Raw genomic sequence first — 13,066 nt, forward strand, 5'->3', positions numbered from 1 at the left:
TCTGTTCCCTTACACAACAGTATTGGGATATTGCACCTAAATAAGTGCGCAAGGTGCTGCGTAGAGACTGAGCCCAATCCCTTTATCACATTCCACACTCTCAGGAAGTTAGACTAAGTGACAGATGCTACTGTCACAGAGTACAAGCTGGCTCTTTCCTATGCCAATTTCCCACTACTTTTGTGGCAGGAAGACCTTTCATTTTTTAATGGCAAATTATTTATGTGCTCTGCTTGAATATTACTGAGGATTAACTGGGAACAACTGTGTAATTTGCCCAGGGGCCTTAGAGGAAAAAAGAAATCAAGATCCCCACACTTCTCTTCAAAATCCAAAGTTACAGAAGCTTGTCAGAGTACAGGGGTTCTCTCTGACCAGGGTGCTGTGCAGAGAAAGGCAGGGAAGGCCCTGATCATGGGTCGCCTGGGGGCAGGGAAGTGACTGGGCATGAGGGCTGGGCCACGACCAAGTCAGGGGACTGACGGGAAAAGCGGTCCTCTGTACATCACGCGTTGGACCTTCAGTCCTGTCCTTCCCAGCCATCCCCTAGGTCTGGGGGAGATGCAGCCCTGCAGCAAGGATGGTATCAGTTAGTGTAGAAAGCTGTGAGCCTGGAAGCCCAGCTATAATTTTGCCATGGAATGTTCCTCACTGAGCAAAGCCCTGGGCGGGCTGGAAAGAGGAGGACTGTTTTCCCTCACGTTTAAAGAACGATCATGGTTGAAAGAGGCAGGTGGTGTAAGCAACCGTGTCACAGGCAGAAAACTCAGTCACTTTTCCCTGAACCAGAGTCAGTGGTGAGTACACGTCCCAGTGGTAGTGGCAGCAGGGAAAAATGGGTCTACTCAGACTTAAGGCCACAGCACTGTCTGGTTTGACCATACTAAGGTCTATTTCAAAGAAATGAATGTTGGTGGTATTAGTCACATTCTCTGATTTCAAGAGATCGCATCTGAATTCTGATTTTAGTCAACAGTCACTCAGATTTGCTCGCTAGACACAGAAAAGTACACTGGGAGCTTCTTTGGCTAATCATGAAAAAGACATCTCAAGGAGGGGAGAAGAAAATAATTGAAATAAATGATATGATTACATTAAAGAGAAATGTGACTTTCATTGCACTGTACTTTGGTAATGAGGGAACATATTTATGACTACAAAAGAAAATTAGTCTGTAATAAAAATTATTCAAACATAAAGTTGTTTGGCATGCTCTTCCTGTAACTATATTTTAGCCTATCAAAAACAAACCGAAAGCAAAAAGAAAAAAATCTAGAATATATTATAATTGAGAACTTCTGCTCATCAAAAGACACCATTAACAAATGTGAAAATGCAATCCACAGAGAAAAAGGAAAATATCTGTAGTGAATTTACCTGAAAAGGACTCATCCAAAATATATAAAGAATTCTACAATTTGTTTTTAAAAGAGGACAACCCTGTAAAAATGGGCAAGAGATCTGAAGAGCCACTGCATAAAGGACGCTGCCCAAATGGCCAACAGAGACTTGGTAGAGTCTCCTGATGCTTGGCATACGCTCATTCCTGTGACCCAATAACTCCATCCCACGTACACACCCCACAGATATACGAGCATATGTTCACCAAAAGACCAGCACAACGATGTGTTTGTAACATGCAACTTTGAAAGTATACAAATGCCCATCAACAGTAAATAAATATCTTTGTACTGGCACTGCCAGTGTCCCAAAAGCTCCCAGGCCATATGAGTGTGTAAGTAGGTTGAAAACCAGCTTTCAGAGCTTCAATATGCTTAGAGTTCAGCAGTAACCTTTGAGTATGGCATTTAGAGATTGTTTGCTCTTGACACTTAATAAATATTTGTAGATCTGATGCAGTTCAAATGCAACGCAAATGACTTGTGAGTCTACGTCAGGAGTCCTTACTTCTCCTTCGGGCCCTGGTCCCAAAGTATCGAAATGAAGTTTGCCCCGTTTAATGACCTGTCAGTGAAAAATTTAGGCTGCAAACAAAAATTTTAGAGCTGGTTGAACGAAAATCAATTCAAGGCTAATTTAAGACGCTTCTAAGAAAAATGCTGAGTTTACAAGCCAAAACAGAAAATGACCACTGTCACAATTCAGCTTAAAAAAATGACTGATTCTTTTCTCTGCCCCATTTCCGTGGTTGGAGCGTGTCTGTGGGTGTAAAATCACAGCAGTGACTCTCAACATTGAGTCCTCAGTGTTTACAAGGTCAAGGGCACATGTTAATCACACCAATCAGCATCATGTTGCTAAACTTCTTTTTTAAGGTAGGGAATAGCACCTCTGAATAGGACTATTTAACTAAGATATGTCATAAATCACACACATACAAAAAAGGACAAAGTGAGAGAACGTGAAAAGGTTGGTAAAGACCCAGTGCCATAATTTAGAACAAGAATAGAGAAAGATGGGCTACAAATAGGAGGGGAATCATCATTTTTACACTGAAAAGCAATGTAATGGTTGAGATTATTTGGGGGAAGGGAAGATGTTCATTGCATTGTTGCTACTGTTCCTCATCTGACTATCACACATTAATGTTAACTTTTTCAAACAAGGATTTCTGTTCATTATTTTATTACTCCTTCACTTCGCATGCCATCCTACAGTTTAGATTAGTTGAAGATAGTTGTGCCAATATTGGGAACTGCAGGGGTTGTTAAAGTCCTTCTGTTATAATTCTGTGGTGTAGGCTAACACCAGCTGAATCTCCAAAACTACCTATCATTTCCTTATTCCTATTTCAGCTGCCATATAATTGTTGCCCAGCTGAATCACGTTTTTAGTCATGCTTTCTATTTATTTTCACTCATTTTGTTCAGAAGTTAAAGCATTAGTCTTGCCTCAGAGTTTCACTCTGAGATGTGAACACACTTTATGATTGGTCTTTAGGGGAGAGAGTGAAGCAAGCAATGGCGAAAAGCACATTGGGTTCTTTCATGTTACCCTATCGCAGCAGTCACTTCTGAGAGACTGCCCAAAACTCTAATCTCAAAAAAAAGTAACATCAACAAATATCATCAACATAGGTCTGGCTATGGGAGCACAGGGAGCTGGACAAAATAATTTAATTCAAAATTAACATATATTCCAATATCTGCAACTTTCTACTTGTAGGTAAAAGTGTTAAAGATAGTATCTCAAACAAACAAATTTCTACATTATCGAAATTTCTACTGTTTCATATTTGTAGTACTATAAGATAACTTCATTTAGTATTTGAAATATTCCACAACAGGTTTAATGTTTTGTGCTATATTTGTTTACAAACAGGAAGGTGAATTTTTGGTAAAAGCTGCTAAATGCTGGGGTAATAACATAATCTAACTGTGACAGACTGATATTAACTTGGTCTTTCAGTTTTGCCCTGTAGTTATAAAAACTGTGTTTCCACATAATTTAAAACATCATCATCATCATCATGGGTCTGAATTTAAACATTTTTATTAGGGAAAAGAAAGTGACGCTGAAAACTGTAGACTTACTCTTCGCAATTATATCTATCTCATTCATTTGTCCTGATACCCAAATACAAATGATAGTCGTTATGCACGGTTGAAAATACTGATTAGTCATAATTATTTTTTAATATGGATGGGCGAACTACAAATTAAGCTCTTGAACCTGTAAGTAAGGGAAATGAAATTGCCCTTTAAAATTTTAACCAGAAAATCAATTATATTGGATTAAAGCGGAGCCAGTCACCCAAGGATCACTGGCTCTGAGAGCAGACTTAACTCCAGCACTTTGAAGGTATTAACACACGGGCAAACAGTTTCTAAGACAATGTCCTTCTACATGTGACACGCTGGCACAGAACATATGAACAAAGCAGCCAGATTTCCTCGTGAGAGTGTGATTATGGGGCGGGTGGAACCTCATTGAAGGAGGTGGGATATTTTCTCTGGACTATGAAGAAAAACCAGGGGCCTTTTCCAGCCTGGCACAAGTGTGGTGTGTATTGTATATGTGGGACCAGGGGACAGCTTTAATCATGCCACAAGTTAGGATTAAGGAAGAAAACAAGAAAAGTTAACTTCAGGTGAAATTAAAGACTGAGAAATGATGTGAGTAACGCAAAGACCTTGCCAAAGGTTATTAGGAGGAGTAAAAAGAGTGAAACACTAACAGCGATAACCGACTCACTAGCAAGTGGTGTGCATCTCCATGTAAAATATGTCCCAACTCTCTTTATCACCATTTCCCCTTTAGCCCGTGCCACCACGATCTCTCATGGGGACTGATGCCGTGGCCTGCTTCTACCCTTTCCTTCCATCCATTTTCCTCACAGCAGTAAGAGAGAACATGGAAAACGTAAATTAGACCATGCCACTCGTCTGATGCTTTAGAACAAAATCCAAATTCCTCACCATGGACTTTGCACCATCCTCCTCTCACACCAATTCTCTCCTCAGCCACCACGACTTACTCCTTAACTCCTGAGAAGTTCATTCCCACCGCCTGGAATTCTCTTCCTTCGGATATTCCCAGGGTTCCCTCTTCTGCTTCATCTGGCCTCTGTTCCAATGTAAGGTCCTCAGAGAGGACTTCCATGAACACCCTACTTGACATAGAAGCCCCCCAAACCAAATTGTTGCCTGATGCCTTACTTTACTTTTTACTTTATTGTATTTATCATTACCTGAAACTTTATATACATACACACACACATACAGACATATGTGTGTATGCATGCCTGTGTGTGTATATGTAAATTGTTTTTATATATATTTATATACATATTGTTTTTTTATTCTGTCTTAGTTTTTACTCTTTTATTGGCTGCCTCTTGTCTCTTCCACTGAAACATACTCTTACGAAGGCAGAGAACTACTTTTGGTCTCGGTAGTGCTACATTAAACTAGCTGTAATTATTACCAGTTTTTTACTACTTTTCACCCACTTTATGCTAATTCAGTATAACCTTTTAATTATAATTTAAATTCTATTGAATCTTCCCACAGGGGAAAGGTATTTTCATCTAGAAATAAAAAAAAAATGCCGATTTGTTTGATAGTAATGTTGTAAATTGACAAATTACTATTTTGTCTTGTACGTATTATTCTATTAGCTTGTTTGGGGCCCTTTCCTAAGAGTGGTTCACTCTTGCAGTAGAGGTGAAGATGAAAACAGACCCTTATGTGGCCTCTTGACAGCCAACAATGTGCCTCTACCTAAGACTGCAAACCTTTTTTTTTTTTAACATGAGTCCATCTTTAATATTATCACATTAACCACTTCAATTTGCTCAGTTACCTATGAGTAGGAAGGAGGGAACTGTATAAAGAGATTTTTATTAATAGATGTAACTTTTTTTTCAGAGATCTTTCTTTCTGCCTTTCCTTTTTAATTTTCAGCAACTTTGACTTAAACATAAGAAAGATTTCAGTTTTTAAAACTTTCAAGTAACACAATCATCCTTGAATTTAACACATGTAGGAATGTCAAAAGCCTAACCAACTGCCTCATAAAGATGAAGTCTCTTAGATCTTATTAAAATTATAACACATGACTGATGGCAAAAGACTCAAGTCTGTTCGAACACACAGTTGTGTGTCATAATAGTACTTCTATTCATTACAACTACCTGAAACCAAATTAAGGCTAGGATTCCCATCAGACACAATATATAGTAACTCCATTTCTATGAAGTTAAAATTCATACGAAGAATGAAAGGTCATGCACAGGCAAACTGCAGCAGATTTCACTGAAAAATTCGAGGACTGTTTCAGCCTTCTCAATTTCTAAGAATAGTAAGGCTATTTCCTAGATCCTGACAGATTTGAAATTGCCATACCTTTTCTTGTGGCCATCTCTTATTTTTCGTAACTCAAGAAATATCTATGTCAATTTCCTGACTGAGCTCCTAGCACGTTATTGAAAGAAAAGTTATGTATTTCTTTTCATGATTTCTTTGTGATTTCCATACCCTTAAATAAGCTTCATCCTTTGCAGTGAAAGAGAATAAAACAAGGCTGCTAAGCAAGAGAAGATGTAATGGGGATCTGATGAGAATTTTGTCCTAAAACATAACTCTTACAAGTGCTTGAAATATAACTTCTGATAATTTACAATTTATCCTGCTTGACAGCATTGCTGTGTCCTCATTTACACTAAAATGTACGAAAAGTGATCAAGGCATAATTCCTTGAACTTCATGGTCAATAAGTTCTGTTAAGTAATTAGCAGAGATGTAAAATAAAACAAACATACCCAGAAGGATTCTGCTATCAAGTCTCTAAAATACCAAGTGAATGTATTTAGAAAATAAAGGAACAATGTTTGGATATAAATATGAAGTAGGTGGTCACAAGACATGAGAAAAACAGGGAAAATAAGGGACACCAGAAGAACTGGTGAAACTGGTCAAATCATGGATCCTACACCCTTTGCTCGTGCTTTTTTTTTTGCCCCGCTATTGGCCTGTTTTACACAGGGGTCACTGGTTGGCATCAGCTGGATTTATAAGGAGGGTTCTTCCACTTCCTGGGGAAAAGAGGTAAACATTTCCAATATTATATTAAAGATATTAATATTAAAGAAAAACTGAAACAAGCCACATAATCTGTAATAATAAGAATGTTTATGTTAAATTTATTCAGTGCTGTAGGTCAATTATATCTCAATAAAATGGGAATGGAATAAAAGAATGCAGGTTTAGGCATCAGTCAAACACAAATTTGAATTTCATTTATTAGGTGGATTCCTGAAGACAGGTCATTTCAGCTCCCTGAAACTCAGTTACCTCGTCTGTAAAACAGAGATAATACCCATTTCACAGGTCGGTTACGAGGAAGTAATAGAACACCTGGTGCAGCCTGGAACATAGGTTCTCAATAAACAGTGATTTGGTGGTGGTGTTATCATGATCTTATAGTTGGTGTTATATTTTATTTTGGCCCATCTCTGCACTTACATCATGCAATGAAAGACAAACTCCCTAAAAGCAGGACTTACCCACAAAGAGCTGACTGTTGAGCTGCAGGAGGACATGCCCATCAGCCGGAGCGGGCTGCGTCCTTGGTGAGAGCTGATCCACTTGAACAGATGCCTCTCTCGTGTTCCTCTCAACCCTAACGTGGTGCCACTGGTTGTCGCTGAAGTGAGTGGGTGACTGCACCGAGATTTCAAAAGGCCCATTCCCCACATCGAATGAAAATGTCACGACTGCAGGAGCTGGAAATGTCAGACATGAAGATTGTTCACGTTAGTCCCCGTGGTGGAGAGCTGAGTCTTCACTAGACTCAGGAATAGCACCATAGCATCAACGGTCACTAAACATGAAGACAATGGTTTGAACTCTATGGAAGGAGCCGTTGATGTCAGCACAGAATAGATGTGGAATGAGACAGTAAAATACATTTGTATTTTGGGGAAAGAATGGATTCTAAGAAATTCATCACCAGAGTTAGTTTTTCATGGTGATAAAAATGAAAGCTATTTAGCCAGGGCAAGAAAACTAAACAGCATCTGGCATTTTATATAAAAATAATTTTGACAGTGATTCAAAGTTTATTTAATTTCAAAAGCATGCAATATGCATTTGATATCAAAATACTAATAGCAGTCTAAGAGGATATCAAAACAATACAGCTGGTTGATTTAATTAAGTAATTTTGAAATTAACTGAGAATTTGGATTTTTAAAAATTTTTAATGTTTTGAATTTAAAAGACTTAAGTTGGTTCTAGAGAAGACTAGTAATTTCCCCAAATTATTATATATGTTAAATATCAAGTAATTTTCTTGCAAAAACGCTATCTTAATATCATAGTTTTTTTCAAAAGGACACAATGAAAAGATTCAGCTGATAAAGTAGAAACATAGTACTTTAAAAATTAGTTAAAGAATTTACTCCTAAATAGAATCCCATAGACTTCTAAGGAAAAGAAGACTTACAGCGTAGCTCTATCCGTATAAAATCAGTAATCCCCAGGTTCTCTAAAAATACCCCAGATGAAGCTGTTGTCTTAAAAAAGAAAGACACGTCTGCACTAAGTTCTCCGTGGAAAGTAGGAAAATGAAGGTATGAAGCCTCAGTATTGAAGGAAGCTGAATTCCAAAATAACCCTGTTTTTTTTTAAAGGGAAAAATAAGAAAGGAAAAAAAATTCATAAAATAAATGACATAATTACATTTTCTTTTTTTTTTTGCAGTTTTACTCTTAAAATATTGCTAATTTACACAAAACTGCTTTTCTTTTGTCTGTTAATTATACAGTATACAAGATGTGAAAACATGATTGGAGATTTTACAAGGGTTGAAATTCTGGATTCCTTCCAACATGGGAGAGGAATGATCACTGCAGTAACAGTCTGAAAGTTATATTTCATATAAGGAAAATAACCTGCAGCCTAAATACCAAAGCATTATGATAAGATCTGCCAAACATTAATAGACATTTTTTTATAACTTGAATATTTAAACACCTACATTACTTTGAATAACAAAAACTCTACAGAAGCTCAAAGTGTTTTTTGTTCTAATACTTCTAACATACCTTACAGAGTTACACCACCAACTAACTGTTTTCATTAATGGGTTTTGTGATTTTCTAAACTGAGATTGGCAGTCAAAATATTCTCATCTAATTAAAGATCAAGACACTACTTACTCTGTGCTATGCTGATATGCTCATGAAAATGCTCTTTTCATTCAAAACTATCTTTTATTTTGCTTATAATAGTGAAGTCGGAAAAGGGTTCTCAACATTTTTTTAAATGCTCAAAATAAGGAGAACATGTTTAAAAACTAGTATAAAGTAAGACGTCTACAAAAATTGTGTGGACTATAAAGTACATTATAATTTCTGTCCCAATACAACTTCGTATTTTCACCTTCCCATTCATTTTTTGGTTACATCTACAAGTTTCTACAAGATTTCTTTTGAAAAAAGTATTCTCGGTCTTATAAAAACAAAGCATGGAAAAGAAAATACACATGCAGTGGCACGAAGTGACGGAAGTGAAATCCAACCGGATACACGTGGTTGATGAGAAGCATTATCGGAGAAACGAACTACGCATTGTCGCTGCCACCAGCAAGTTGTCGACACATCAAAAATAAATATACGTCTTCAGTTTTAAGCAACAGCCATCATATGTACTCACAACACTGAATGAAATTCTACTAAATGACCTTCCTGGAAGAAAGACGTATTGATCCTCTGAAGTTAGAACACAGGAATTTCAAAACAACGTTTTGTTATGTTAGCAGAGAACAGACACCTCGTTAAGTTAAAAGTCACGAACTTGACTTGGCTTCTATTTGTTCCTTAGATTATGATTTATTTTCTATAAATTCTGGATCCAAACAAACGGTGCTTACATCTATTGTATTTTTTCCTGTATGTCCTATGGACCTGATTCAAAAGTCAATCCTCAGCTCATATGTGGACAATTTTAGAGCTGAGTCTATTCAGCTGCGAATATACTTAGAGGGCTTTTTTTTCCCCCTACATCCAAATGAAACTGTATATTTTCTGAGTATGTCAAACTTTGCCCTTATTTCCATTCTACAGCTATTTCCGTGCCTAGACATTTTGCTCTCTACGAAAGACAGCAAGCAAAGCAAAATATCAAGCCAGGGGTAATAACACATTAGTGTTCTTAAAAGTTTTTACCTGACCTATTTTTAGAAGGAATTAAATGCCTTTCTGTTGAAATGTGTGAACATTAAAATAAAGCTGTAACTTTAAATTATGGAGTATTATTAAATCTTGCTCATCTGGAGTGATTACTAAGAGGAACCCTCAGAATTACTTAAAGGTCTAAATTAGATATTATTACTATAAGAACACAATATCCCACTTGTTTCATTTTTATATCACAACTAACCCAATAAAGCATCGTACAGAGGGCTTCAGGGAACGGGCTGAAACAGAGGAACAATTCTTTGAATTGCTGCTATTTTTACAATGAATGCTTCTACAGTAATGAAAACAATTTATTACCTTAGGTAGTTTAAACACTCACACACACATAGTACCACATTTATCTAGTTAGCAAACCTTATTTTACAGACTCACAATAGGTAAAACAATGAAGTAAGATCACTTTATTGAATTAAGAAATTGCTGCTAATTCACAACAACTATAAAGACAGGAAAGGCCAATATTTCCAAATGATAGCTCAGCTCTTTACAGACTGTGCCAGGAAGCACCCAGGAGGCTCTGGGCTGCCTCTGAGAAAGGAGGGGCAAGAAAGCGGAAGCAGAGCAGAGCCCAGCAGGCAGACACCAGCCAGAAGCGGCAGGTCTTCTGAAGAGAGGATTTCATGGCTGGGGTGGATTAAAAATCCCTCAGCTACGCCTGGAGCAGACCAGAATGCAATCACTTACTATATGAATGCTCTTTATCTTCCCAACAAAATGCCATTTGCAGCCACATGGATGGACCTTGAGATTACCATATGAAGTGAAGTAAGTCAGAAAGAGCAAGACAAATAGCATATGATATCACTTATATGTGGAATCTAAAAAATGATACAAATGAACTTATTTACAAAATAGAAACAGACGCACAGAAACAGAAAACAAATTTATAGTTACCAAAGGAGAAATGTGGGGTGGGGGAGGATAAATTAGGAGTTTAGGATTAACACATACACACTACTATATATAAAACAGATAATCAATAAGGACCTACTGTATAACACAGGAAACTCTACTCAGTATTCTGTAAGAACCTATATGGGAAAAGAATCTGAAGAAGAATAGCTATATATATATATATATGTATGTTAAAAAACCATGATGCATTTTTCTAAGTAATTATTACTAATAATTAATAAAAGTAATTAATAATTAGTATATTCTCAATTACATTCAACATAAGGTACTAGAGATTTGGAAAGATTCTTTCAGGGATACCATTTACTTATTAACTTTCCAGAATTCAAAAGAAATTGTAACGAATAACGGGATCCATATGGTTTTTTACATAGAAAAGGAAGATGTACTAAGTATTTAATTCCATACATAAAGTAAAAAAAGCCCGTATAGGAAAATTAACTTAGTAGAATATTAAGATTACAAGTAATTTTTTTTTTTTTTTTTTTGTGGTACGCGGGCCTCTCACTGCTGTGGCCTCTCCCGCCGCGGAGCACAGGCTCCGGACGCGCAGGCTCAGTGGCCATGGCTCACGGACCCAGCCGCTCCGCGGCATGTGGGATCTTCCCGGACCGGGGCACGAACCCATGTCCCCTGCATTGGCAGGCGGACTCCCAACCACCGCGCCACCAGGGAAGCCCCAAGTAATTTTTAAAATACCTGTTTTGCTAAACTTTTATTTATATAATTTATTAATGATAATGATTCTCCTTTTAAAAGGAACAGATTTATAGAGACCGAAAGTAGATTAGTTGGCTGGGAAGATGGAAGGATTGAAAGATGACAGGGGCTAAGAGGTGAAGAGTTCTTTTTAGGGTAATGAAAATGTTCTAAATTGATTACAGTAATGGTTACACAATGCTATGAATATACTAAAAGTCACTGAATAGTTCACTTTACATGGGTGAATTGCATGGGATGTGAGTTATATCTCAATAAAGATGTTTAAAAAAAGGACAGTATTTGAAAGATCTGTTTTTTTGTTTTGTTTTTTTTTTTTAAAGAAGATGTTGGGGGTAGGAGTTTATTAATTAATTTATTTATTTTGGCTGTGTTGGGTCTTCGTTTCTGTGCGAGGGCTTTCTCTAGTTGTGGCAAGTGGGGGCCACTCTTCATCACGGTGCGCAGGCCTCTCACTATCGCGGCCTCTCTCGTGGCGGAGCACAGGCTCCAGACGCGTGCAGGCTCAGTAGTTGTGGCTCACGGGCCCAGTTGCTCCGCGGCATGTGGGATCCTCCCAGACCAGGGCTCGAACCCGTGTTCCCTGCATTAGCAGGCAGATTCTCAACCACTGCGCCACCAGGGAAGCCCCAAATCTGTTGTTTTTAAGACATTGTTTTACTTTTAAAATCAAAATGCATATGACATGCTAAAACTACCTTTCCTTCTTTTTCAAAACCACTTATATGAAGTATGATTGACATGTAAAAAGCTGTACATATTTAGTGCATACAATCTGATGAGTTTGGTAACACTACCTTTCTTTTTTTTTATTTTTTAAAAATTTTATTTATTTATTTTTGGCGGCTTTGGGTCTTCGTTGCTGCGCGCGGGCTTTCTCTAGCTGCGGCAAGCGGGGGCTACTCTTCACTGTGGTGTGCAGGCTTCTCGTTGCGGTGGCTTCTCTTGTTGTGGAGCACGGGCTTTAGGCACGCAGGCTTCAGTAGTTGTGGCACGTGGGCTAAGCAGTTGTGGCTCATGGGCTCTAGAGCGCAGGCTCAGTAGTTGTGGCGCACGGGCTTAGTTGCTCCGTGGCATAGTGGGATCTTCCCGGACCAGGGCTCGAACCCGTGTGCCCTGCATTGGCGGGCGGGTTCTTAACCACTGCGCCACCAGGGAAGCCCCCAACACTACCTTTCTTAAAAGTGAATAAAATAAAATGAAATACAGAAATGCAAAGGCAAGGGATAGTTTACTAGTCAAATGAATCTTTCTGAGCACTTAATCATTTTAAAAAGCTGGAAATATGGGTTTCTTTAATGAAAACTTTTATTTTGAGATAACTGTAGATTTTCATGCAGTTGTATGAAATAATAAAGATTCTGTGTACCCTTTACCCAGTTTCCAACAATGATAACATCTTGCAAAATTGTGGTACAATATCACAACCAGGGTACTGGCTTTGATACAGTTAAGATGCAGAACATTTCCATCACTGCAAGTATTCCTTAGCCTTCCCTCTTAAAGCCATACTCTCTTCCATCCTGCCCTCAACCCCTCCTTAACCCCGGCAACCACTAATCAGTTCTCCATTGTCATTTGAAAAATGCTCTACAAATAAAGGCATACAGTACGTAGCCTTTGAGACTGACAATTATTTCACTTATAATGACTCTCTGAAGATTCACACAGCTTGCTGTGTATGTCAATAGTTCATTCCTTTTATCTGCTGAGTAGTATTCCATGGCATGGATGTTCCACAATTTATTTAACCATTCACCTGTTGAA

At 37.9% G+C, this 13,066-nt stretch overlaps 1 protein-coding gene across 2 annotated transcripts in view; it reads right to left on the reverse strand.

Moving 5' to 3' along the window:
* Positions 1–13,066, reverse strand: part of CNTNAP4 (contactin associated protein family member 4) — a 265,641-nt gene that overhangs the window by 26,215 nt on the left and 226,360 nt on the right. For both annotated transcript variants that reach the window (XR_007474456.1, XM_004280676.3), the window contains exons 16-17: positions 7,909–8,079; positions 6,968–7,186 (exon numbers count right to left, since the gene is read on the reverse strand). Coding sequence is in view for 1 of the 2 variants with exons in the window: in XM_004280676.3 (XP_004280724.2) it covers positions 6,968–7,186; positions 7,909–8,079 (390 nt within the window). In the remaining variant the exon portion in view is untranslated. The remainder of the gene's footprint in view (positions 1–6,967; positions 7,187–7,908; positions 8,080–13,066) is intronic.

The sequence above is a fragment of the Orcinus orca genome, chromosome 20, assembly GCF_937001465.1.
Source record: "Orcinus orca chromosome 20, mOrcOrc1.1, whole genome shotgun sequence".
NCBI lineage: Eukaryota > Metazoa > Chordata > Mammalia > Artiodactyla > Delphinidae > Orcinus > Orcinus orca.